General features: G+C 38.4%; 1 protein-coding gene across 3 annotated transcripts; it reads left to right on the top strand.

Annotated features, from left to right (window-relative positions):
- The first annotated feature begins 3,884 nt into the window (after window positions 1–3,884).
- Window positions 3,885–21,837, top strand: anxa6 (annexin A6). 3 transcript variants are annotated; one of them, XM_041797503.1, is made up of 25 exons: window positions 3,885–4,020; window positions 4,889–4,944; window positions 8,074–8,158; window positions 9,620–9,714; window positions 9,818–9,931; window positions 10,009–10,099; window positions 10,184–10,263; window positions 10,352–10,408; window positions 10,664–10,757; window positions 11,445–11,540; window positions 11,624–11,682; window positions 11,805–11,927; window positions 12,017–12,075; window positions 12,357–12,435; window positions 13,049–13,130; window positions 13,216–13,310; window positions 13,453–13,566; window positions 17,156–17,246; window positions 17,333–17,412; window positions 17,640–17,693; window positions 17,788–17,881; window positions 17,985–18,080; window positions 18,177–18,235; window positions 18,391–18,513; window positions 21,371–21,837. In XM_041797503.1, the coding sequence occupies exons 2-25, from the start codon at window positions 4,942–4,944 to the stop codon at window positions 21,428–21,430; spliced, it is 1,983 nt and encodes a 660-aa protein (XP_041653437.1). In that variant the 5' UTR covers window positions 3,885–4,020; window positions 4,889–4,941; the 3' UTR covers window positions 21,431–21,837. The 3 variants fall into 3 exon arrangements, with proteins under 3 accessions (XP_041653437.1, XP_041653435.1, XP_041653436.1); XM_041797501.1 differs by having other exon boundaries at window positions 18,391–18,528; XM_041797502.1 differs by having other exon boundaries at window positions 4,816–4,944; window positions 18,391–18,528.
- The last annotated feature ends 1,317 nt before the right edge of the window (window positions 21,838–23,154 follow it).

Genomic DNA, 23,154 nt, shown 5'->3' with positions numbered 1-23,154 from the left:
ATAAAAAACTTCTGAGATATAGATAATAAATTTGCCAAATTAACCAAATATCTAAATGCATTATTATTTAAAAAACAATCATTGACATAATTGTCTAAAAATGTGTGTTAAAGGGGGAAAAAACATGAAGACTGGGAAAGCATGTATATACTTTAAACCTAGTGTTATATATTTAATCATAAAACATCAAAACATATTTTATACCTGAAAAAGAAACCATATTCTGTTGATAATAGCCTTATTAACCTTATTTTTTGTCCTTAGAGAGTTCAGAGATTAGGGTCAAGTTCTCGTGATCAGTGTGCAATGCCATTATGAAACAGAAGAGGTCAGTAAACAACAACCGGCACATTTCCTCACTCATGCCTTCGGTCGCATTATGACCTCATATGTCCCCTGTCTCAGAGCTCATGGTGGGGAAAAAAAAGAAGCTCAAGCAAAATAAAGACAATAATTGGGGAAACATGTTAAACAACCCAATCTTACTTGATATCATTGAGTTAAAATTATCTTTCATAAAGTAGAGGCATGTTTAAAAACTGTCCTTGATGTTTTTACTGTTATCTGGGGTCGCATCATGCCGTTTTTAGTAATGCCAAGTTGAAAGTGAAGCCATAATCTTGAGATTACTTCTGGCCGGAAACATGCAGTGCCTAAGAGGTGTCCATCCCCTGTGATGTTTACCCTATTATTGATTTTAGGAATCAATCATGGTCAATATAATTTGGCTTTTTGGGAAAACAAAAGATTTACTTCTTTCAACTTAGTATTTAGTTGATTCCCCTTGGCTGCAGTCACACCAGTCTGTGTGGATAGGTGTCAGTCAGGCTTGCCTAGAACATTCACCTTGTTGTCTTTAAACCGTGTCTATTGCTGTATGCTTTGGGTCATTGTCTTGCTGGAAAATAAATCTTCTCCCAACATGTAGTTCTCTTGCAGATGGAATAACATTGTCCTCCAGGATTTTCCTATATTTTGCAGAATTTATTTTACCTTCTACCTTTACAAGCCTTCCAGGGCCAGCTGCTGAGAAGCAACCCCACGGCATGATGCTGCCACTACCGTGCTTCACAGTTGTGATGGTGTGTTTGTGGTGAAGTGCAGTGTTTGGTATCTGCCAAACATAGCGTCTTGTCTGATGGCCCATAAAGCACCGTTGTGGTCTCATCAGACCAAAGAACTTTCATTTGACCATGGAGTCTCTCACAACTCTAGTCAAGATTTTCTTCAACAGTGGCTTTCTCTTTGCCACTCCTCCATAAAGCTGGTGGTTGTGAAGACTGTTGTATACAGAGTTGAACCATCTATCTCCCAGACCAAAGTCAGCAGGGTAACCCACTGAGCTATCCAGCATGCCAGATGGTAGCTGAGAGGAAGATCAGAGAAGAGGAGGGTGGAACTTTCTTCCAAGAGGGGAACCTGGGGGCGGGGCTAACTCCTCGCATGATATCATGAGGGGAAAATCTGAGAACTTGGCTTGTTTCAGTACACATTTTCTGAAAGGCACATATTTTTGTTAGAAAAACCTGAAAAAGTGATTTTTGGATATGTCCCCTTTAATTGACATTACTTAGTAAAAATCTGCTTTTCACTTTGACATAAAACAAAATGCCATGACCATGATTAATTTATAAAATCAATAAAATGGTACAATATCCAAGGGGAAGAGTATTTTTTTAATTGGCATTGTAGCTGTGTCTGCTATCATTATTATTATATCGTTACCTCGCTGTGAACAAGAATCTCATCTACAAGAGTGTCCTAGCCAAGACAGGCAGCAGCACATGAACTATGTTTAGCTCAGAACTGTCTGTAAATGCTCTGCTTACAGGAAGTCATGTTTCCTCTCTTATCTTCTTTTCTGACGGAAAAGAGTTAAAAGAGTGACACCAAAATGTATACGGTGGTACAAAAACTCTCTTCATAGACTTCTGCAGAAACTATATAAAACCGTCAAAAGTAACCCTGCATATTAAAACATGTTAATTAGTGCCTTTAAATACACTCTGTTCCAAAAATATCCACTAGTTTTCAGCATTTCGAGAAAGTTTTACGCACTCGTGGTTGTGATGTCAAATGGATTCAGTAGTGTTATCTTATCTTTTTTTAAAATTTGATCCCAAATGCAATTTTAGTGTAAAGGGCAATAAGAAAGATGTTAATTAAATGTATGTAAATGAAGTAAATGCAATCAGAAAGATGAGGGAAGATGAGCTTTGTAACCATTTGGGGCCTCCAAAAAAAACTTAAACCACCCTTGAGTCTTATAATATATGAACAGATTTGTATTTATATTTGTCCCCCATGATAGAACATTTACAGTAAACCCTGCCTGCAAGTGTCTCAGTGAAATTTGTTACACAATCTTTAACTTTCTTCTCCCTGTGTAGCCCACAGTGCTGACACGGCCTCCCTCTCCCTGTAACTACATGTCAGCCTCTCTCCTCTCTCTCCCCCACTTACTGGAAAACCGGACAAAAATAGAACAAGAAAACTCTCACATGAGTGCCAACAAAGCGCCCCTCACTTTTGAACTCTGACTCGTGACAAAAATGAGGAAAAAACCTTACAACCAGGTCCAACAGTCTAGTGAATGTTATGCCAAAAAGGGTTAAATAAAGATGAACAGTCTGCAGGTAGTTTGGTTACAGTATAAGCCAAATGTTCCCCAGTGATACACTGAAGGCGTAGTTGTCTCTTTGCTGTTAAAACACGTCTCTGTAAGGAAAAACTAGGATCGGTTGTCACCTTTGTTATTACAGACAAAAGATGGAGCTCTGTTTCATCATCCATCACTTTTCTGTACCGCGTATCCTGTTGGGGGTTGCAGGGGGGTTGGAGCCTATCCCAGCTGTCATTGGGCGAGATGCAGGGTACACCCTGGACTGGTCGCCAGTCAATCACAGTGACATACAGAGACAGACAACCAGGCACGCTCACACTCACACCTTCGGCCAATTTAGAATCACCAGTTAACTTAATGAGCATGTTTTTGGTGGTGGGAGGAAGCCAGAGTACCTGGAGAGAACCCAAGCACACAAACTCCACACAGAAAAGCCCTGACCAGGAAGTGAACCAGGGACCTTCTAGCTGTGAGGCAACAGCACTAACCCCTGCACCACCATGCAGCCACCTGTTTCATCATGTCATAACAAATACTTGTCCCTGCAGACTCAGAACAATGAGGTGAAAGGACCCCAAAGTGATGGCCTTAAAAGTCAACTGCAAAATCAATTCATTTAATGTAAACATATTTGATAAAAAAAAAAAGATGTAAAAAGAAAAATTAGAAAATATTTAATCTAGAATATTAAAATGTTTGAACAACAAGAAAAAATTTTTAAAAACACATCTCTTAAACACAAAAATGTTTATAAAAACTGCAAAGTTTTATACAAAGAAAACACATTTATGCAACACAAATTAATAACCACTTCAGTGATCTTTTCCCTATTATATAAACAAAGTATAGTTTATAGTTTAAACAAATACATATATATACAATGTGTAATGATGATCATAGCTGTTGGTTTTGATTTAGAGTGTATTTTGTGTCGCTACCTTTAGAATTAAAGAAGTTACAAATATTTTCGAATCTCTTTTTTATTTCTAAGGACCAACCCAGAGTGTCTCTTATAGTTTATAACATGTTTAAATTATATGCATGAAGGAAAGGGTTGAACATTTAATCCAAGACCTTAAGCTTCTGTCTAAATAAGGAATGATCACTGTCAGATGCATTGAGCATGAGTTATACTAGAGTTGTGACAACCAACCCCGGTCTCCCCTACATCTTACCGTAAAGACATGCTATATTCAGGGTCTCCTCCGCACGCGCTATAGAGAAACCACGGAGGAGAGCGCCGCAGTCGTTACGTCACAGAAGACACGTAACGGTACAGGACGGCCTGAGTCTGACTGGAGACCCTGACAGTGAAGACCGGCTGAGAGGAGACTAGCAAAACCAGCCGGACTGGAGCACATTCTGAGGGGACATTACAGACTCCCTGAGTATTAAAGGTAAGCACTTTGAGACATTTCCTGCACGAAGTTAAACTGCCTTGGAAGAAGTTTGGTGATGCGTCACTATCAGATGTGCCACTTTATTGTATTAGTAAGCAAGCTAGCACAGTGAGACCGTTGTAAATGATTAAAGTGGATTACAAACTAGCGACAATGTCTTTGTTCTGCCACGTAGACGAGTTTATAGTCATTAAAAACAACAAAAAGTCTAAATATAAAGCCTGACAAGTTAAATGGTGGGGCGCAGAGAAGGGTGTGGCTCTGTGTAGCGGCCCAGTACCCCCAGACCTTGATTCTGACATTAAGTTAAACCACGTATGCTATTTTTGGAGAGCTTCACTCCTGCCCTTAAACAAACAGTAGCACCTAAAAGAGGGTGCTGGATTTCTCTGTATGTCTGTGTGGAAAAGCTGAATAAATCCAAGTCTATATTTATACTTTCATTTATTTTCCAATCTGCAGAATTAGAGGTGAAGTAGAGTAGCAATGCTATGCTAAATTCAGAAATATATCCAGTGATCTAAGTAGTTTTTAACAGGGCTTTAGTATGGTAGCTTTGACTTTGTGTCTGAATGGCTCTGTTATATGTTAGAGGAGGCAGCATGGAAAACTTGACTCAGAAGTTTCCTGCCACTAAGTTGCTTAATGTAAATGTCACATACCAGAAGAGCCCCCTCATTTTTATGTGCTGTTCTGCAGAATTACTGTGAATGAAGGCCTTACAGGCAGTTAACTGAGTCTGCCTCCTCAGATTGATGCAGGAAAATGAGTACATTCTGTTTGTGACTCTAGGACACCTTCACTGGGCAGGGAGGTTTTGCAGTGCTGCTGTTCAACTCGCCATCAGCATTTTCTCTCTCCTTAGGTCTGAAACTATTGATTCCTGCACAGAGTTAAAACAGAAGACCAAATATAGAAATGGTAAGTGGACCTCTCTCATCTTGCATTATGTAAGTGCTGTAAGATGTGGATTGTATCGAACTGCTGAGTAACCTTAAGGGTTTTGTGCACCTATGAATGAGGCGTGGACAGAGGGAGGTCATTTTTCTGCCACCTGCCACCATGTGAGCCCTCCCTTTTATTACAGCAGCAGTGTAGGGTGTCATTGCCACCTATGAAGACACACATAATAGCATCAGTCAAAAAACAATAGCTTTGTGGAACCATCAAGGGTCATTATCCAGTTGTCCTGGTCTCACCTGAGCTGAAACACTCACTTCCTCTTAATTATAGGCTGTAAAGCAGTGGCCTTAGCAGCAGAGGATACGTGCAACATCTATTTTAAAGAGGAAACTATAACAATAAATCAACAGAATGACTTTGCCCCATCATAAGAAATATAATTACTTTGGTCATAGGCCTGTTGTTAGGGGATTTTGTTTGTGTTCCTGTTGCTATGTGGGTGAAGCTCTCCAGCTGTCGTGAGGAGTGATGGGCGCTACAGACGATCTGAGCATGTGCAGTGGCCCCTGAGCAGGATAGAGAGCACATTTGGCAGCCTGCCTTGATGCAGTAATAATCTTTACAGCAGAAGCTACAGTTAAAGCTCCCTTTTCCTGTCAAAGCTTTCTTATTTCCTCTCATAGAGTGAGTTTGCAATATCAGTACAAAGTATCCAATGAAATCATGCTGTGTGGTATGTAATTTAAACTTTATTTACATTTTTTAGCAATCATCTTAGAAAAGCTTTTAATTTCCCTAATGCTCTCCATTAAGTTAGTATGTGTTGTAGTATGACAGACCCCTGCAAAGGGTGCAACCTGAACCCCCCTACTGCTCAGACACACCCATCAGCCAGCCCCCTCACTCACACACACACACACACTGCAGGATTTTGTCTGACCTCCTGGCAGGGAGACAGGTGCAGACAGTCAGCTGCTGTAATCGCAGACTTGGCTTCACCTCCTTCCCTGTGTTCCCGTCACTGCCACTTTAACACAGTCTGCTGCTCACACCCTACAAAGGATTGCAGGTCAAGTCAGTCCACTGTTAAAAAACTCAAATGTCATGTGAGTCCAAACCTCCTGACTCATAGTTGGAAAGGTTTACATCCAACATGTTTAACCTTTTGTGGTTAAGGTGAGCCGTAACCGCAGGGGCAAAGACAATATTGGAGTGAATATTAGCCCCCACTTTGTACAAAAACAAAATTACAGGCATGCAAGCAAGCAGCAGGCTGTAACACTGATGCTTTGAGACAAGTGCTAACATCAGCATTCTAAGGTGCATGGGCTGACAATGCTACCATGCAGTGATTCAGCAAGAATACGAGTGAGAATCTCAGAAGCATGAAGGTTGTGTTGTATGGAAACCATAGTAATACACCCAACTAGTAAATGAGATTGAGCTTGTGTAGAGCTTATCTAGTCTCACTACTTACAGTGCTGGTACATTACTTGTCATATTCATCCATTCAGACCACATTCACACAATGATGGATAAGAATACTACGACAAGTGCCCATAAGTATTAAATAATCCATAGACCCCCACACTGACACCAATCAATGATGTAGCAATGGGAGAAACTTGGGGTTCAGTGCCTTTCCCAAGGACACTTGAGCTTGTTACTACAGAAAACTGGGATCAAACACCCAACATTCCAGGTGACAGCTGATTGAATCTACCGCTGGTCTACAGTAAGACATAAGAAGAGTCACCGAGCTGCTAGCTTAGCAGAAGAAGGAAACAGTAATGCTATGCCCAAAGTTACCTTTTCTTTTTCCATCATGTTCTGTATTTTGGGTTGAATTTTAACAGAATTATTAAGTGTTGAAAGTCTCCACAGTGTAGTTTAACGTAAAAAGGGAAGTTAACCCATCATCATCATGCATGAGTAACCTGAATTGATATAATTGAAAGTAAATACATTTGACTCAAAGGAACTGAGTTAATACAGCTTGTTGATTTAAGGTGGGATAATTTAAGACACCCTTTGTGATAATTAACACAGGAGTGCCCCATGGATCAATCTGGAGGCCAATTCTGTTATCATTGCATAGACTATAAAAATCTTTCTCATGTTGATGACACAATTTCAGATACTTTTGCACCTTTATACAGGGAAGCCTTCTCTCATTTACAAACTGATTTCAACTCATTTCAGCTTGCTCTGATTAGTCTAAAACTAATGCTTAACCCCACAAAAAAAAAAAAAATAATAATAATAATAATTGCATGGTTTTCCTAAGACTAAACTTTGGCCCAGTTGATACTACCTTGTCCACTTTAAATTTTAAACAATTTGAATAAAAGTGTGAAGATATGGTGTCTATTAGAGTTACTTTAGAGTCTTGTTTAACTACAAGTGATACAAAAAAAGAAAAAGGTGTTCAAAATACAATATGGACCATTTTGGACTATGGAGGTCCAATATACTCTTGCAACTGCTTCTGTCTCGTAGCCACTGGATGCCATATGTCTTTCACAGTTGACAAACAATCTCATCATTGTGACGTATGACTGACCCTGGGTCAGTGAAGAAAGCAGCACTGTATTCTGTTTATTTACAGAATGCTCATTGGTTAATTCCCTTTTAACCTGACTTCTCTTCACTATAAACAACCAAATCTCTAAAGTGGGTTGCCTTAAAACTACCAAGGTTTAAGGCTAAATGGGGAAAGACTGTTTTTAGTATGACTGCATCTTTTTGGAACAATTTTCAAATCATAGCTAAGCTGTCCTCTTGTATCTTATCTTTTTTTTTTTAAAGAGCTAGCATGTGAACTTTTAAGGAAAGCAATTGCAATGCTTTGAAATGTGACTTATGAACCAAAGCGTCTTTTTGCAAGAATGAGTTTGTGTTAATGGATGTATTTGTAATCATTTTAACAGTCTTGCATGTATTCCCTTGTTCTGTCTTTTTATTGTATTGCTGCAGGGTACCCCTAGAAAAGAGACCTCAGTCTCAGTGGTTTCCTCCTGCTAAAATAAAGAATAAAAAATGTTTCAGAGATCCAGAAATCCTTATCTGAGAGATTATTTTGTTCTTGAATTGCCAACTTTAAAGAAGTTTTGCCTCAAGTTTTCGCTCTAATTTTCTTTCTTGCAGGTGTTCAGAGGCACAGTAACAGATGCTCCAGACTTTGATCCAGCTGCCGATGCTGAGGCTCTTTACAATGCTATGAAAGGCATCGGTGAGTGTTCCACTTCTCTGTGATGTTTTGGCCACAGAGTTAAAGGTGTTATGTTTTATTTATTTTGTTATTTTATTTGACTTTTTTTTTTTACCAGGGTAAACTCATTGAAATAAAAAATATCATTTACAAGAGTGTCCTTGCCAAGGCAGGCAGCAGCACAATTAACAAAGACAGACATAAAAACAGAGCAGGTACAATCACAGAGATACCAAATCCTGAGTCACAGAGCAGAAAGTCATCAATGAAAACATCTGCAACCTGATTTATCTTCCTCTAATGCCTTTAATCTAACTCTAAAAAGATTTAAAGAAACCAGCTCCTCTTGACATAAGGTCTCCTGTAGCAGATTCCAGGCTGCAGGAGCAGCAGACCTGAAGCTCCTTTTACCTATTTAGATGAATTTAGGGCACAGATATCAAAAGTAAGTTTTGTTACTGAGTCACAGAGTGAAGACTGTAACATCAAGCATTTTTTACATGAATAAGGTCATACAAGTATGAGGGGAGCAGTTTTGATCAAGCCTTATAAATAAGGATAATCCAATGATTTAACCTACAAGTAGTCAAAGAAAGCCAACCAGCTGGATCATATAGAACACGATGATCAGTGCCCCATGGCTTACAGTATCCAGAGATTTAAGGCATTGAGAAGATGCATGCATGTACAGAACACTGTCATGATCAACCAGAGGTGTAAAAATGGCACAAACAATCCTTTTCTTTGCATCAAAAGAAAAACAGGAATCATTCCTGAAATAAAAACCCAGCTGCAGCTTCAACTTCTTTAGAAGTTGCTCAATATAAGGCTTAAAAGACAGCAACTCATCGAACAATGATACAAAATATTTATAAAAAGACACAGACTCAATCACATTACCCTAATGTGTAGTAACAGAACGCAGGTTCAGCTCCTTTGTCTTTGAGTTCAAAACATATGTTTGGTTTTGTCAGGATTCAGGACCAATTTTAACTCATGCTGTGTGTCCTATACAGTATCAAAGACTTCTTGTAAGCAACAAAGATCCTGATGCTGTGCAGGAGCTGAGCAATAAATGACAGTGTCATCTGCATATACTGTGTGTTACATTTTGTATTGGGAACATATTGACCAATACAGTTAATATAAAGTGTAAATAACAGAGGCCCCAAGGCTCAGCCCTGGGGCACTCCATTTTTAACTTCAAGATATTTAGAAGAATAGCTTTCAGTCTGCATACAGTGTCATCTGTTTGATCAATAATTTCCAAACCAACAGACCGACTGTTCTGAGAGAACGATATTGTGCATTCTGTCTTTTAAAATGACGTGATCAACAGTATGAAAGGCCCTCTACATATCAACGATATGTTGGCTAAATAATCACACAAAGAATTTAACACAGCAACCCTGACAATGATGCTGTCAGAGATCCGTTTTATTGACAGTGAGGTTCTTGAAAATGTTGCTCTGTTTTCATCAGGCAGTGATAAAGAGGCCATATTGGATCTGGTCACCTCAAGAAGCAATGCACAAAGACAGGGAGTCATTACAGCGTATAAATCCAGCTTTGGAAAGGTGCAGTTGTTTTTTTCTTCACTATAACAGACATGTCATACGTTAACTAATGCCACATTTAAAGGAAAGTTTTTATTTCATTATGTTACTGTTTTTTTGCCAGGACCTGATTGAGGATCTGAAGTATGAGCTGACTGGCAAGTTTGAGCGTCTCATCGTCAGTCTGATGAGAACACCAGCCTACCATGATGCCAAAGAGATCCATGATGCAATCAAAGTAAGACATTAAACTCTGAGTAATATTCTTAATTGGATTACTTCTATCAAAGTGTCTTAATGCTCTTTGTTTTTTAGGGAGCTGGAACCAATGAGAGATGCCTTATTGAAGTATTGGCATCCAGAACCAACAAACAGGTTCATGAGATGGTTGCAGCTTACAAGGATGGTAAGGCTTGTTAAAAAAAAGATCGCACTTTTTACAAGCATTTTTATGATATTTTCTTTCATGTTTAAAATTTTTTATCTTCAGCCTATGGAAGCGATATCGAGGAAGATGTAATCACTGACACTTCAGGTCATTTTAAGAAAATGCTGGTTGTTTTACTGCAGGTCAGTGTACTGGAGAATTGAAACGATCACATGTGAAGTTTCCAGAATCCTTTACTGACTGACTTATGAGTGTTTGAATTCATTTCAGGGGACCAGAGATGAGTCAGGGGTCGTGGATGCAGACTTGGTGGAGCAGGATGCACAAGTGAGAATTCAATCATTTTTGACATGTAAAAAGGGACTCAGAATGGTCTTAGTAAAGAGTCATTAACTTCTTAAACGTAGATGTACCTTGCATTTTAAAGCATCATTTTAAGTGACAATTTCAAGTAATACATAGAGGATATCAGGTTCAGGTTTAGGTTTAGGCTACTGTATTTACAATTTAACAAGGTACCATGCTGTTATGATCACACTACCTGTTTATTTTTAATATCAACACTATCTCTGTTCTTTGTAGGACCTTTATGCAGCTGGAGAGGAGCAATGGGGCACAGATGAGGCCAAATTCATCATGATCCTGGGAAGCCGCAGCATTACCCACCTACGCATGGGTGAGAACAACTCTCAGAAATACTAACACAACAGTGAGGCATTGGTGCAATCTTGCACTGACCTCAGGTCTCTAAAGAGTTAACACTAGATTAAAAGTTTCTGTTGGAGTTATGCAGGATTGATAAGATGCTGCTAAATGCAGTAACACTACTTTAATACAGTCTGAGGCTTGCTTTAGAACAAAAGTGCAGACTGCACTTGAAAAGCTGTAGCAAAGAGCACTTAGTGGGCTTAAATAAGTTTATACTTGAGATATTATTTTAAAAGCAGGGTTGTGTAAAGCACACTTGGACACATTTTGGCATCAAGCCTTTGTCAGAAAGTCAAAGATACTTAGAAACAGTAGACTTTTCATATATAGGAATTTTCCACCTCATTTTTACGAGTTCGGGCCTACAGAGGGTGTCAATGTACAAAACGTCCAGCAGATGGTGCTATACACGTTAATAAATGTACAAAATACACGCCTACAAAGCTAGACATATTCATGTGATAAAAAAAAACAGGTTGATTAGGAAATGATTCTTTCTTTGAAGGAAAATTTGAAGAAAGATAACATAAGACTGAAAACTGTTTCCTCACTTAGTGATCGGTCTTGTTTTATCAGGAATTTTAGACAAACCTCGAATACAATCAAAGAGCACATGATTTTTATAACTCCTGAATGTCATCTTTTGTTTGCATAGTTTTTGATGCATATGAGAAGATCGCAGAATGCTCCATAGAGGACAGCATAAAGAGCGAGCTGTCTGGAGACTTTGAGCGGCTCATGCTGGCTGTTGGTAAGACACACATCAGCGCTGTCTCTTTATTATGATACAGTCAAATCATCAGTTTAACACAAGGCTGTCTTTTTTTCTGATAGTTCAGTGTATAAGAAGTGTTCCGATGTTCTTTGCCAAACGCCTTTACTGGTCAATGAAGGTAAACATCCTCAGTGTAAAAACAGTCCTAAATAATACATAGAACTGATTAGAGCTAGAATTTCAATACAATATATTTAAGATTAATTAAATGTCACTTGATTGTTCTTTTTTTGTTCTCAGGGTCTGGGTACAGCTGACAACACTCTGATCAGGATCATGATTTCTCGCTCTGAAATAGACATGTTGGACATCAGAGAGTGCTTCCGTTTAAGATATGAGAAGTCTCTTTATAACATGATTAAGGTTCGGTAAACACTAATTGTATATTTAGCATGTATTTAGAGGAAATTGCATGCCTACAGACTCATTCTGTTTATGTTTAAACTTGTCAGGATGACACATCAGGGGATTACAAAAGGACCCTGCTGAATCTGTGTGGAGGGGATGACGAGTAAGTTTCAACATGATTGCAAGCAACAGCAGCAGCCACTTGGGGGCAGTATTGCCCAGAATTTCAGGAGTTTTGGTTCATGAAGGGAGTGTGGATTTTAATTCTCTTAGCAGTAAGTTTGCAGTTCAACAATGAAGAAACTGCTTGGTGGAGATGATGTCTAAAAGTTAAGACGAGTAATTGATTACTCATAAATCAATATACATAGAAATGTCACACACTGGTTTGTCACTCTTTGGCTTTGCTGAATTTGCTGTCTTCTGTCAAACTGATTATTACAGCTTAGCTGGAGAGTTCTTCCCTGAAGCTGCTCAGATAGCCTACAAGATGTGGGAATTAAGTGCCATGACCAAAGTCCAGGTTTGGGCTCCATCTGCTCCCACATTAGATGTGTCGTTGCATGTTTGGCTTGGCAGTGGCATGCATCCTAATTACCTGCAAAGACCAGCTTCTTGCAGTGCCAAGAACTTGTGATGGTGACACCGCTATGTCTGCACAGTGAAGGCTTTGTGTATCCGTGGACAGGATCAGAATGCTTTTCACTCAAAAACAAATCGTTTTTGTTATAGTTTCCCTCGCTTTGTCACAGGAGTAAAGGTCAGAAAGATCTCAGCATTTTTGACAACAAAAGCTTGTCTCACTAACACGCTATAAAACAGATTTTTTTCAGTCCGCCCACCTTTTTATTGTTGCTGGTGTCATGGCCTTTAACCTGGGGAGGGCATGCTCCCACTCAAATGTCAAGAGATTAATATCAAATATCTCAGTGTGCTAGAATTGTGATGTTCATTAAATAAGCCAGTGTTTCTGCATATATTATACAGTTTTGCATGTCAAATGCTTCGTCGCACATCAACTGTCACATTTTAATTAATCTAATGTGAATTTAAACAAGCAAAAATGCTACTTTGGATTATTTATTTGTTTAAAATATAAGTCTTACACTTTTAATTGTGTCATCTGATTACTTTAGCTTAAACCAACAGTCCGTCCTGCATCCAGCTTTGACCCTGCTGCTGATGCACAAGCACTGAGGAAAGCTATGAAGGGATTTGGTAGGTGACCCTATTAAACAAGAGGTCATTTAAATTGCTAAAACTACATTTTATCACAAATGTTACTGTTCTGTACTGCCTACAGGAACCGATGAAGATGCAATCATTGACATTGTTGCACAGAGAAGCAATGCTCAGAGGCAAGAGATCAGACAGACCTTCAAATCTCTTCTGGGAAGGGTGAGAGAAACAGTTAAAGAAAGCAGCTATTTTTTCATACAAATGGGCATCTATTACTGGTAATGTTGAACATCTCACTAGCCATTTACTTTGAACGGTTTCCTGTACAAAGTTTGTAAAAACTATATGTGTTTGTCCTTAGGATCTTATGAAAGACCTCAAATCTGAGCTGTCAAAGAACTTGGAGAGGCTGATCATTGGGCTTATGTTGACGCCTGCAGAGTTTGATGCCAAAATGATGAGGAAAGCAATGGAGGTATGATTCACATAAATCACCTATGATCACCTTCTACTGGCTGTGGACATGTTTATTGTTGACATTAACATTTATTAGGAGGGTGAGCCCATGGGTCAAGTCTGCCTTGTTGCTGTATTTTAGATATTGTGCTGTCTGTTGAATGCAGTACCTAAATGGGTGTGATGGAAGCAATAATCATTACTCAGCATTTTTTGAAACTTAATAACATTGCGTTTAATGTACCTTAAAATCTTGTGTATAAGTCACACTCACACTTGTTTTTTCAACCCAAAATTTGCTGTATCATTGCAAGTGTAGCTGCCTCATTACACGTTCAGGTAACCAAAGGCAGTTTGACTTTAAGGTAAAGGTAGACAATTGCCTAAGGCCTCATGCTCCAAGTGGCTTTAAGATAAAGTAGGGCTGTTAAGATTAATTGTAATTAACTAAGGTCAACAAGTAGTGCACTAATACTTTTGAATGCGATTAATTGCATGATTTAGTGTTTCTTTCAGCACACGTGAAGTTAGTCCTTATCAGCATCTCCCTGCAGCTACAGTGATGTAATACAAGTCCAGCACCACTCCTTAATGTCTCATTTCACTTTAACCCTCAGACATTATAAGATAAATTCCTGACCTCGAGTGGTCATAACCAAAAATAGAAGTATGAATAATAAAAGTAATACACATTAATTTTTGGTCAAACTTTTTGATCCATGAACTTTTTGTCAAAATCTTAGATATTACTCAATCAATAACAATCAAAATATTAGATATTATTTTTTTAGGGATTTAACCCTTTCAGTGCCGGTTGAATTGCAAAAAAACATTATGTTTGTTATGTAAAAAAAAAAAAAAAAAAAAACACAAAAACATTTTTTTGTTTAATATATGCAAATTGGATTTCCTTGAAGGTAATTATCACAGCCTTGAATATGTTCACTATGAGCTTGAACTTTGATTTTAAGTTGTTGTTTTCTTTTGTTTTTTCTTTTGGAAGTTTTAAGATTTTAGTTAATTGTTACACTCAGGATATGGGTGGCCAAAAATGGACACCATAGAAATAAAAATTCTACACATAGAGAAAAATAAATTTACCACCTTTTTGCATTAATTCTTCCATTAAGATCAGACCTGATCATTATATCAAATATTGATAGAAGTTTAGGAATTTAACTAATCTTAAATTTCTTCAGAATTGAGCAAATCTGAAGCAATGAATACAGAATGAAAGGTTTTCTTTTTTTTTTTTTCTTTTGTGTTTTTTTTTTTTACTGGGATGGCTGTAGCATCAAAAATGTGGTTTTAATGGGGCTTTTTGGTCAAGATCTGCCTGGGTATATACAAAAAGTGTACAGAGCTTATTATTGACCTGTTGAGGGATCTGTATTAAAGTTTTCCAATTCTGTTGAAAAAAATCTTACACTCAAAAATGTATGTTGTTAGAATTCATACAGTTGAAATCATTAAAAAAAAACGTGCAAAATGACTTATACACCCTCTATGGGTTAAAAGAAACAGATAGCTCAATGAACAAGTCAAAAGTCATCTGAACCTTTGCATTAAAAGCATTTACTTTCTTACCGTTCACTTATTTCCTTTAAGATCCATTACACGTTCCTTTTTCCGTGGTTAAGTTCATGTTAAAATCATTGATCTATCTATGAACACAGGTCTGTATCCAAACAGAAGTTCAATTAGCCATGGTTTAAGACAGTTGAAAAATCCTTAATGACACAAAAAAAATTTTTAATGCTAAATAATGAAATTTGAAAATGTGATAAAAGGTTAATCGGGGTTAACCATAGAAATTCTGGAATTAATTGCATTTAAAATTTTAGTCTTTTGATAGCTGTCAGATACAGTCATTAGAGAATATATGGTATTATTACTTTCTATGAGTAGGTTTTGTTGTTAATGTAAATAAGGAGCCAAGAGTGGATAAAACAGCATCATAAGTTCAAGGGAGGGTCCCTGGTTTCAACAGGAAAGTCTAAGGCCCTCACAAAGGCCCAAAATGTATTTATATCAAGAAAAGTATTGATAGGTTGATACCTATAGACATTATGAAATAATGAATTGGTGGATCACTGTGCGGTAAAATGGCATGTAATAAGATTTATGGCAGAAGAATGTATATAGCACATATAGTGAGCATATATTTTTATTTTTTAAGTTCTGCCAGGCCTAGAGCCATGTTGAAGTATTACCATGTGGTAAATTTGAGTTATAATGCTCTTCTAAGAGCTTGTGAAGGGCTGCTGGCTGTATGGGAATTTATGTTTAAAGGTATATTTTAGTATTTTTGAAGCTGCGTTGTATAAGGTAACTGGCATTGCCCCTTCAAACAGGAGGCACTTGGGGATGTTAATCTATACAGTGCAGTCGGGTACAATTGCTTCAAGAACTTTAGCAAGTTGAAGGGAAAAATGGGCCAAAAAACCATGCTGGCTCAATTGTATGCTACATCAAAAAATGTAGTGTACATTTGGAGGCTAATGCCACTTCTTGAATTTATTATTTTTATTGATTAATTATTGAATTATTTTATTGAATTTCCCTTTGGGGATAAATAAAGTTCTTGTATTGTATTGTATTCTATGGCAAAGTGCCTTATACAATCCGTCTTCAAAAATACCGAAATATACCTTTAACATTTTGGTAATGACCTGTAGTTCTTTTTGCTTGGTTACCTGAAAAGAAATGTTTTCAAGTATTTTTTTCCCACAAGCTATGATTGCTTTTAGCTAAATGGGGGAGGGCCTCACATTGGTCTATGCCTGGAGCCTCAGAATTACAAAACCACCCCTGCACATGACCTTACTATTGGAAAAGTGCTTCCTTTCATTGCAGGTGGTTGCTTTAAGGCTTACACAGGGCTTGGGAACACAGTGACACAGACCACACCAGCAGGGATTGGTTCCACTTTTACCATCCTTAGGTCATAATTGTGCATTTGAATAATGAAATAAAATGAACAGGAGTATACTGAATAATCTATAAACCATGTTGGGTGCTGATTTGATTGAAAAGACACCTCATGACAAATGACAGAGGAGGTGGGCAGTGCAAATGACAGCATGTCTGTTGACTTCATAACAGTCTTGGCAGGCTTAGAGCTCAACTACTTTATTATAGCTTGCAGCAATGCTAACTCTCAATGACAAAAACAGGTGGCTCTAAAAGAGCTAAACAGCTCTACAGAAACTGCACTTTGTGGACTTTAGCTGAATGCAAAAGAAACTGTCACACAGGAAGCCAGTTTAAACCTTGTTTGCCTCTGGGAGATCCCCAAAAACAGGGGGCAGCTATAATTAAACAGGAATATCTTTTATGTCTTATCAAATACTGATTGAACACATTCATTCAAGAAATGGCCAAATACTTTACCCGGAACTAGTGAGAATTAAGATGTTGTTTTGCATTTCCCCTCCTGGATTCAATTTAACGCAGTGATAGTTGTAGTTCAGCCACAGAGAGGGTTCATATAACAACACAAGACCTTAATGGTTAACACTACAGCTTTTTCAGGGACAAAATTTGCACAGAAGGGCACATAAATGAAAGGGCAGTTCAGATGTGCTTTTTACTCCTCATTTCTATAGGGTGCTGGGACAGATGAACATGCCCTCATTGAGATACTTGTCACCAGGAGTAATGAGGAAATACATGCCATGAACGCAGCATATCAGGGAGGTGAGTTGATACAACAAAGGCTGCAACATCTCTTTTTTGTTCTGGAAACTTTAACGTGCAGCTTTGAATGTACCTACAATTCACAGCCTACAAGAAGTCTATGGAGGAAGCCATTCAGTCTGACACATCAGGCCACTTCTGCCGCATTCTTATTTCTCTCGTACAGGTAAAGTTCATCACCATGAGAACCTAGTCTGTGTTTAATTTCCACGCCCACTCACTTCTGTCTGACTGTCTGATGACTGCATTACAGATTAAGAAAGGTTCTCTGACTAGAAGTTTTCTCCCCAGATGTCTCATTTTAGATGTTGAATAGAAAATAAATGCTCTTTATGAAACACTGAAATCAAAATATTCAAGTTAGATTAAACTAACTCTCTTTACTCTGTGCAGGGTGCAAGAGAGGAAGGGCCAGCAGATGTAGAAAGAGCCAGCACAGATGCTCAGGTGATTTAGATGTGGTTTATAAGAGTGTGATATTTTACTGTGCAATATCAAAAATGAATTGGTTAAAATGTTTGTCTGTGTTATTCCTGATCAGGATCTTGCAGATGCATGCATTGCAGAGTCAGATGACATGGAGATGAAGTTTATGAGTATCCTGTGTACCAGAAGCTTCCCCCATCTAAGGAGAGGTAAACTCATATCAGCTGCATCACACCTATTATGACTTTTAATGTTTTATATTAAGAAAATGAATCTTGCTAATAAAAACTGGAATTGGTTACCATTCAACAGTATTCCAGGAGTTTGTCAAATGCACCAACAAGGATATTGAACAGATTATCAAGAAGGAGATGTCAGGAGATGTCAAAAATGCCTTTTATGCAATTGGTAAGAACTGGTTTCAACCTTTAATGTTATAATATTGTCACATTTCTTCAAACATGCATTCTCTGACTCCTTTCTTGTTATCTTTTTGCTTCATAGTTCGCAGTGTAAAGAACCAGCCCTCTTATTTTGCAGACCGGTTGTACAAAGCCATGAAGGTACTGTTTATGTTCAGAGTGCGCTTAATATGTTGATGTAAATTGCAGAACATCTTCAGGGCCTTGGAAGTGATACAAAGCAATTATAAGGTCAAAATTGTTGGTGCATGCTCTGTTCAGAGAAAAAATAAAGTACCAGTTGATGTCCTGTGTAGGGCCTTGGGACGGATGACAGAGCACTGATCCGCATCATGGTGTCCCGCAGCGAGATTGACCTTTTCAACATTCGGAAAGAGTTCAAGGAAACACACGATGCCTCTCTCCATGAATTCATCCAGGTAGAGACCATGCTCGTAAGTCACAGTCTTCGTCTACTAACACTCCTGTTTGGTTTGCAGTGTCCCTGTCTTATGTGTGTGTCTCTGTGGAGCTTTTGTCTCATGCCTTTTTGTCCTGCTCTGTGAGTTGCACATCCTTTTTCTGCTGCTGCTGCAGTGGGGTTGGTGGGGAACGGTAATCTACAGCTTCCTGCGGTGGACTACGGGTTTGTGGCTTTAGCACAGCTGTTTAGGAATTTCCCTCGCATGTTTAACTTCCTCTCTGCATCCGCTGCGTGATTGGCTGACAGCCGCAGAGACAGGAAGCACCAAAAAAAAAAGTTCTATAATAACTTGCAGATCAAATCAACATGACACCAATACAAACAAGCGAGTAGGGTGCCCTGGATTGGTTTTGCAAAAAAAAAAATCTGCTTATGCAATTGCAAGGATTGCCATATATTGTTTTCTCTGAAATGTGTTTATAGTGGAAAATTAAAAATGTGTGCTTCCATCTGTTGAGCAGGTTAATGCCTTTAGTGTGAGAGTTTATTTCTATGTTTACTTACTGCCTGAATGAAGCGTTTTTGCTGTTTATGAAAATGCATTTTAATTTACACTTTACAATTTAGATAAAACAAGAAACATTCTCTGGCATTAAAACCAGAAAGGTGCATTGAAAAATATTTTTTATTGAGGTGCTCTTTTCAGAAAAATGGTTTTTCACCCCTTTTGGATAAGACAATCCATACAATTCCTGTCTGTGAACAGAAATCCTCTCATCAGCACCCTTAAAGGTTCCAGGTCTAGCTCTAGAGATGGTAGTATGAGCCAAAATGCTGCATGTTCAATCATGTTTCTACTCTGGTAAGCTAAAGCTGCTAATTTGAGCCTTACTTTGTAAAACATTAACACTACAGTGAATGTGGTATGAATCCTCTCATCTAACACTCACAACACAAACTGTCCCTTGAGAATGTTGCCACATTTACACTTTTCTGCTGATTATTAGATAGAAATCTTCATGTTTGCCTTTCAGCTGATAATGTTGCACTGAAGGGTAATTCCACTTTTTGCTCCGTTGTTGATTTTGCCTGATTTTGTGAAGTTTTGACCAGCATCATTTTAAAAGGAACCACACACATTAAGATGGGTTTTACTCACTGGATTAACAATAGTGTCTTTATATGTTTATTTTTAGAAAATACACTCACCGGCCACTTTAGGTACACCTGTTCAATTGCTTGTTAAAACAAATGGCTAATCAGCCAATCACATGCATTTAGGCATGTAGATGTGGTCAAGACGACTTGCTGAAGTTCAAACCAAGCATCTGGATGCGGAAGAAAGGGAATTTAAATGACTTTGAATGTGGCCTAATTGTTGGTGCCAGACGTGCTGGTCTGATTATTTCAGAAGCTGCTGATCTACTGGGATTTTCATGCACAAGTATCTCTAGGTTTTACAGAGAATGGTCAGAAAAAGGGAAAATATTCAGTGAGTGGGCATTATATGGACAAAAATGCCTTGTTGATGTCAGAGGTCAGAGGAGAATGGACAGACTGGTTTGAGATGATAGAAAGGCAACAGTAACTCAAATAATCATTCGTTACAACCAAGGTATGCAGAATACCATCTCTGAATGCACAACATGTTGAACCTTGAAGCAGACAAGCTACAGCAGCAGAAGATTACAGCAGGTGCAACTGCTGTCAGCTGAGAACAGGAAACTGAGGCTACAATTTGCACAGACTCACCAGAACTGGACAATAGAAGACTGGAAAAACGGTACCTGGTCTGATAAGTCTCCATTTCAGCTTCAACATTTAGACGATACGGTCAGAATTTGGCGTTAACAACATTGAAGCATGGATCCATCCTGCCTTGTATCAACAGTTTAGGCTGCTGGTGGTGTAATGGTGTAGGGGATATTTACATGGCACACTCTGGGCTCCTTAGTACTAACTGAGCATCGTTTAAACACCACAGCCTACCTCAGTATTGTTGCTGACCATGTCCTTCCCTTTATGACCACAGTGTACCCATCTTCTGATGGCTGCTTCCAGCAGGATATTGCGCCATGTCACAAAGTTTGAATCATCTCAGACTGGTTTCTTCAACAAGACAATGGGTTCCCTGTACTCCAGTGGCCTCGACAGTCACCAGATCTTAGTACAATAGAGAACCTTTGGGAAGTGGTGGAACAGAAGATTTGCATCATGGATGTGCAGCCAACAATTCTGCAGAAACTGTGTTGATGCTATCATGACAATATGGACCAAAATCTTTGAGGAGTGTTTCCAACACCTTGTTGAAACTATCCTGTGAAGAATTAAGGCAGTTCTGAAAGCAGAAGGGGGTCCAACCTATTAAGAGCAAGGTGTACCTAATGAAGTGGCCGGTGAGTGTAGATTTACATGTAGGCTGCAATTGTAAGTGAATTCTGGGTAGTGATGTCAAATGGTTGCATTGGTTTTTTCCCCCACATCTCTCTGAATGTACTCACCCCAGTCTACATAACAGTAATGTCTTCCTTATGTCACCTTAAAACTGCACTGTGGTTCAAATTAAAAGGCTTTATGGAAACAGAATATTACATTACTACCCAAAACAAGGGTAGACTACGTGGGAATTTATTTTTCTAAAATGTAGCAATCTTGTGTGTTTCTGTGTGGGACATATATGAAATACACTCGAGTTACTCTAATAAAGCCAACATGTCTCAGTATACATGGTTCCTTTGAGCAACAGTGAAAGATTTCGTTGATTATTTTTGTAATTCCAGTATAAACTCCAGGTTACCAGCTTTAAGCAGACAACAAAAAAAGAGTTTTCTGGTACTTATTTCTCCCTCTGTTTGTTTTCTCTCATGTTTCAGGGCGATACCTCAGGAGACTACCGTAAAACCTTGCTTTTGCTCTGTGGAGGTGAAGACTAAACTTTCTCACGTCTCTGCAGCTCCTGCTGAGACGTGAGACCTCAGTTAAAAAAAAACACGAGACAAGCCTGATCACAGAGTGAAACTGTGGTGGTTGACATCAATATCTAATATCAGTGTCTTTTAACTGCTGCTACTCACACCTCAGCCAAACCTTTGACCTCCCAACTGTCCCAAGCTAGTTTTGCGTTTATGTTTTATTATCCAGTCTGTCAGGATGATTTTTCCTTCTTTTTTACAGAGTAAAATATTTAAAAAGAAGATGGCCATGTGAGTGTGGGAAGGTGCTTCAACTGTACTGCATATTGTAAAATTGGAGAGTCAAATAGTGCCTTTAAATTCAGGCCGTCCAAAGAGTTCTGTGATTTTAAGGTGTCATAAATACTTGAATAAAAGGATGAAAAATACAAGCCTTTTTGTCTCTTTTTTCATCGTGTAAACTATTTCAGTAAATGTTGGCGTAAACTGAATTCATATTTTATTATACAACCCTTAGTTCATTGGGGTGCATGGTGGAGAAGCGGTGAGTGCTGTTGCTTCACATGAAGGAGGTTTCTGGTTTGACCCCCCATCAGACAGGGCCTCTGTCAGTTTGCATTCTCTCTTTGTGCATGCGTGGGTTGTCTTCAGGTGCACCTGCTTTCTCCCTCGATCCAAAAAAGTCTCACTGTGTTAACTAAAGACTGAATTATGTGTAGGTATGAGAATAAGTGTAAATGTTTCTGTCTGCATGTTAGCCCTGTTCGGGCTGTGACTCACCTCTCATGCTCATGCAGTAGCAACTGGGATTCATTCCAACTTAGCTTGGAGTTCTGAACTCCTTCAAATTATCTTTACAGCTGACAGTTTTTCCTCTATTGACCTGTCCCATTCCTCAAATTACACAACATACTCTAACTTTAGTGTCCTCATGATAAAGGACATTTTTTGAAACATACAAGTAAATTTTAATACCAAAAAGTATCTACTCTACGATTGCCATTAAAACAATCAAAGTACATTATGTTTGGGTTTCTTGAACTACTGTAGTTTAGTTGTTGGAGTTAAAAGTCATCTGTTGTTGATTTTTACTTGTTTTATGCTTGTATAACTAAGCTGTATCACTCAAAGTGAAGATGTTTTGGATATCACTGCTGTGATGTGGTTGTACGCACTGGTTGTGATATTCTGAACATCATGAACCTTTGTTTTATATTACATAAACGTTCTGCAGCCAACATCCCTCTAACAGTTCCTCTTTGTTATAGTAGGCTCTCTGGGTGTTGCCTAGGTACATATTTTGACTGTCAGATCAGTTATTGACTGAGTTGATACTGGCAATAGCAGAATGAGAACTAATGTAATTAAAAAGAGGAAATTCCCTCCACTGTTAACCACTTCTTCTACTTTGCAAACTCTAAAAACCCAACAGTTATTGTGTGTTTATTGTTGCCTTTAAATGGTATATTTAGCCATGAGTTTCAATATTTATCTAGACATAAACTCCAGTGTAGACTTCCCCAAACTTTAACATACCCAGGCCCTACCTGAAATCCTTCTGGGCCCACGAGAATCATATTGCAAAATGAGTCTCAAAGTTTTTATCCCCATGATTTTATTTCATGAACAGATTAATTCAATGCAAACCCTTACATGGCCTACGTCCTCTTGGATGTTTTACACTTTTATTGATTTTATAAATCACTCATGGTCAATATAATTTTGCTTTTTGACAACAAAAAAAG

Source organism: Cheilinus undulatus, linkage group 10 (genome assembly GCF_018320785.1).
Source record: "Cheilinus undulatus linkage group 10, ASM1832078v1, whole genome shotgun sequence".
Taxonomy (NCBI): Eukaryota; Metazoa; Chordata; class Actinopteri; order Labriformes; family Labridae; genus Cheilinus; species Cheilinus undulatus.
The sequence above is the reverse complement of the archived record's forward strand: the minus strand, read 5'-3'. Positions and strand labels throughout refer to the sequence as shown.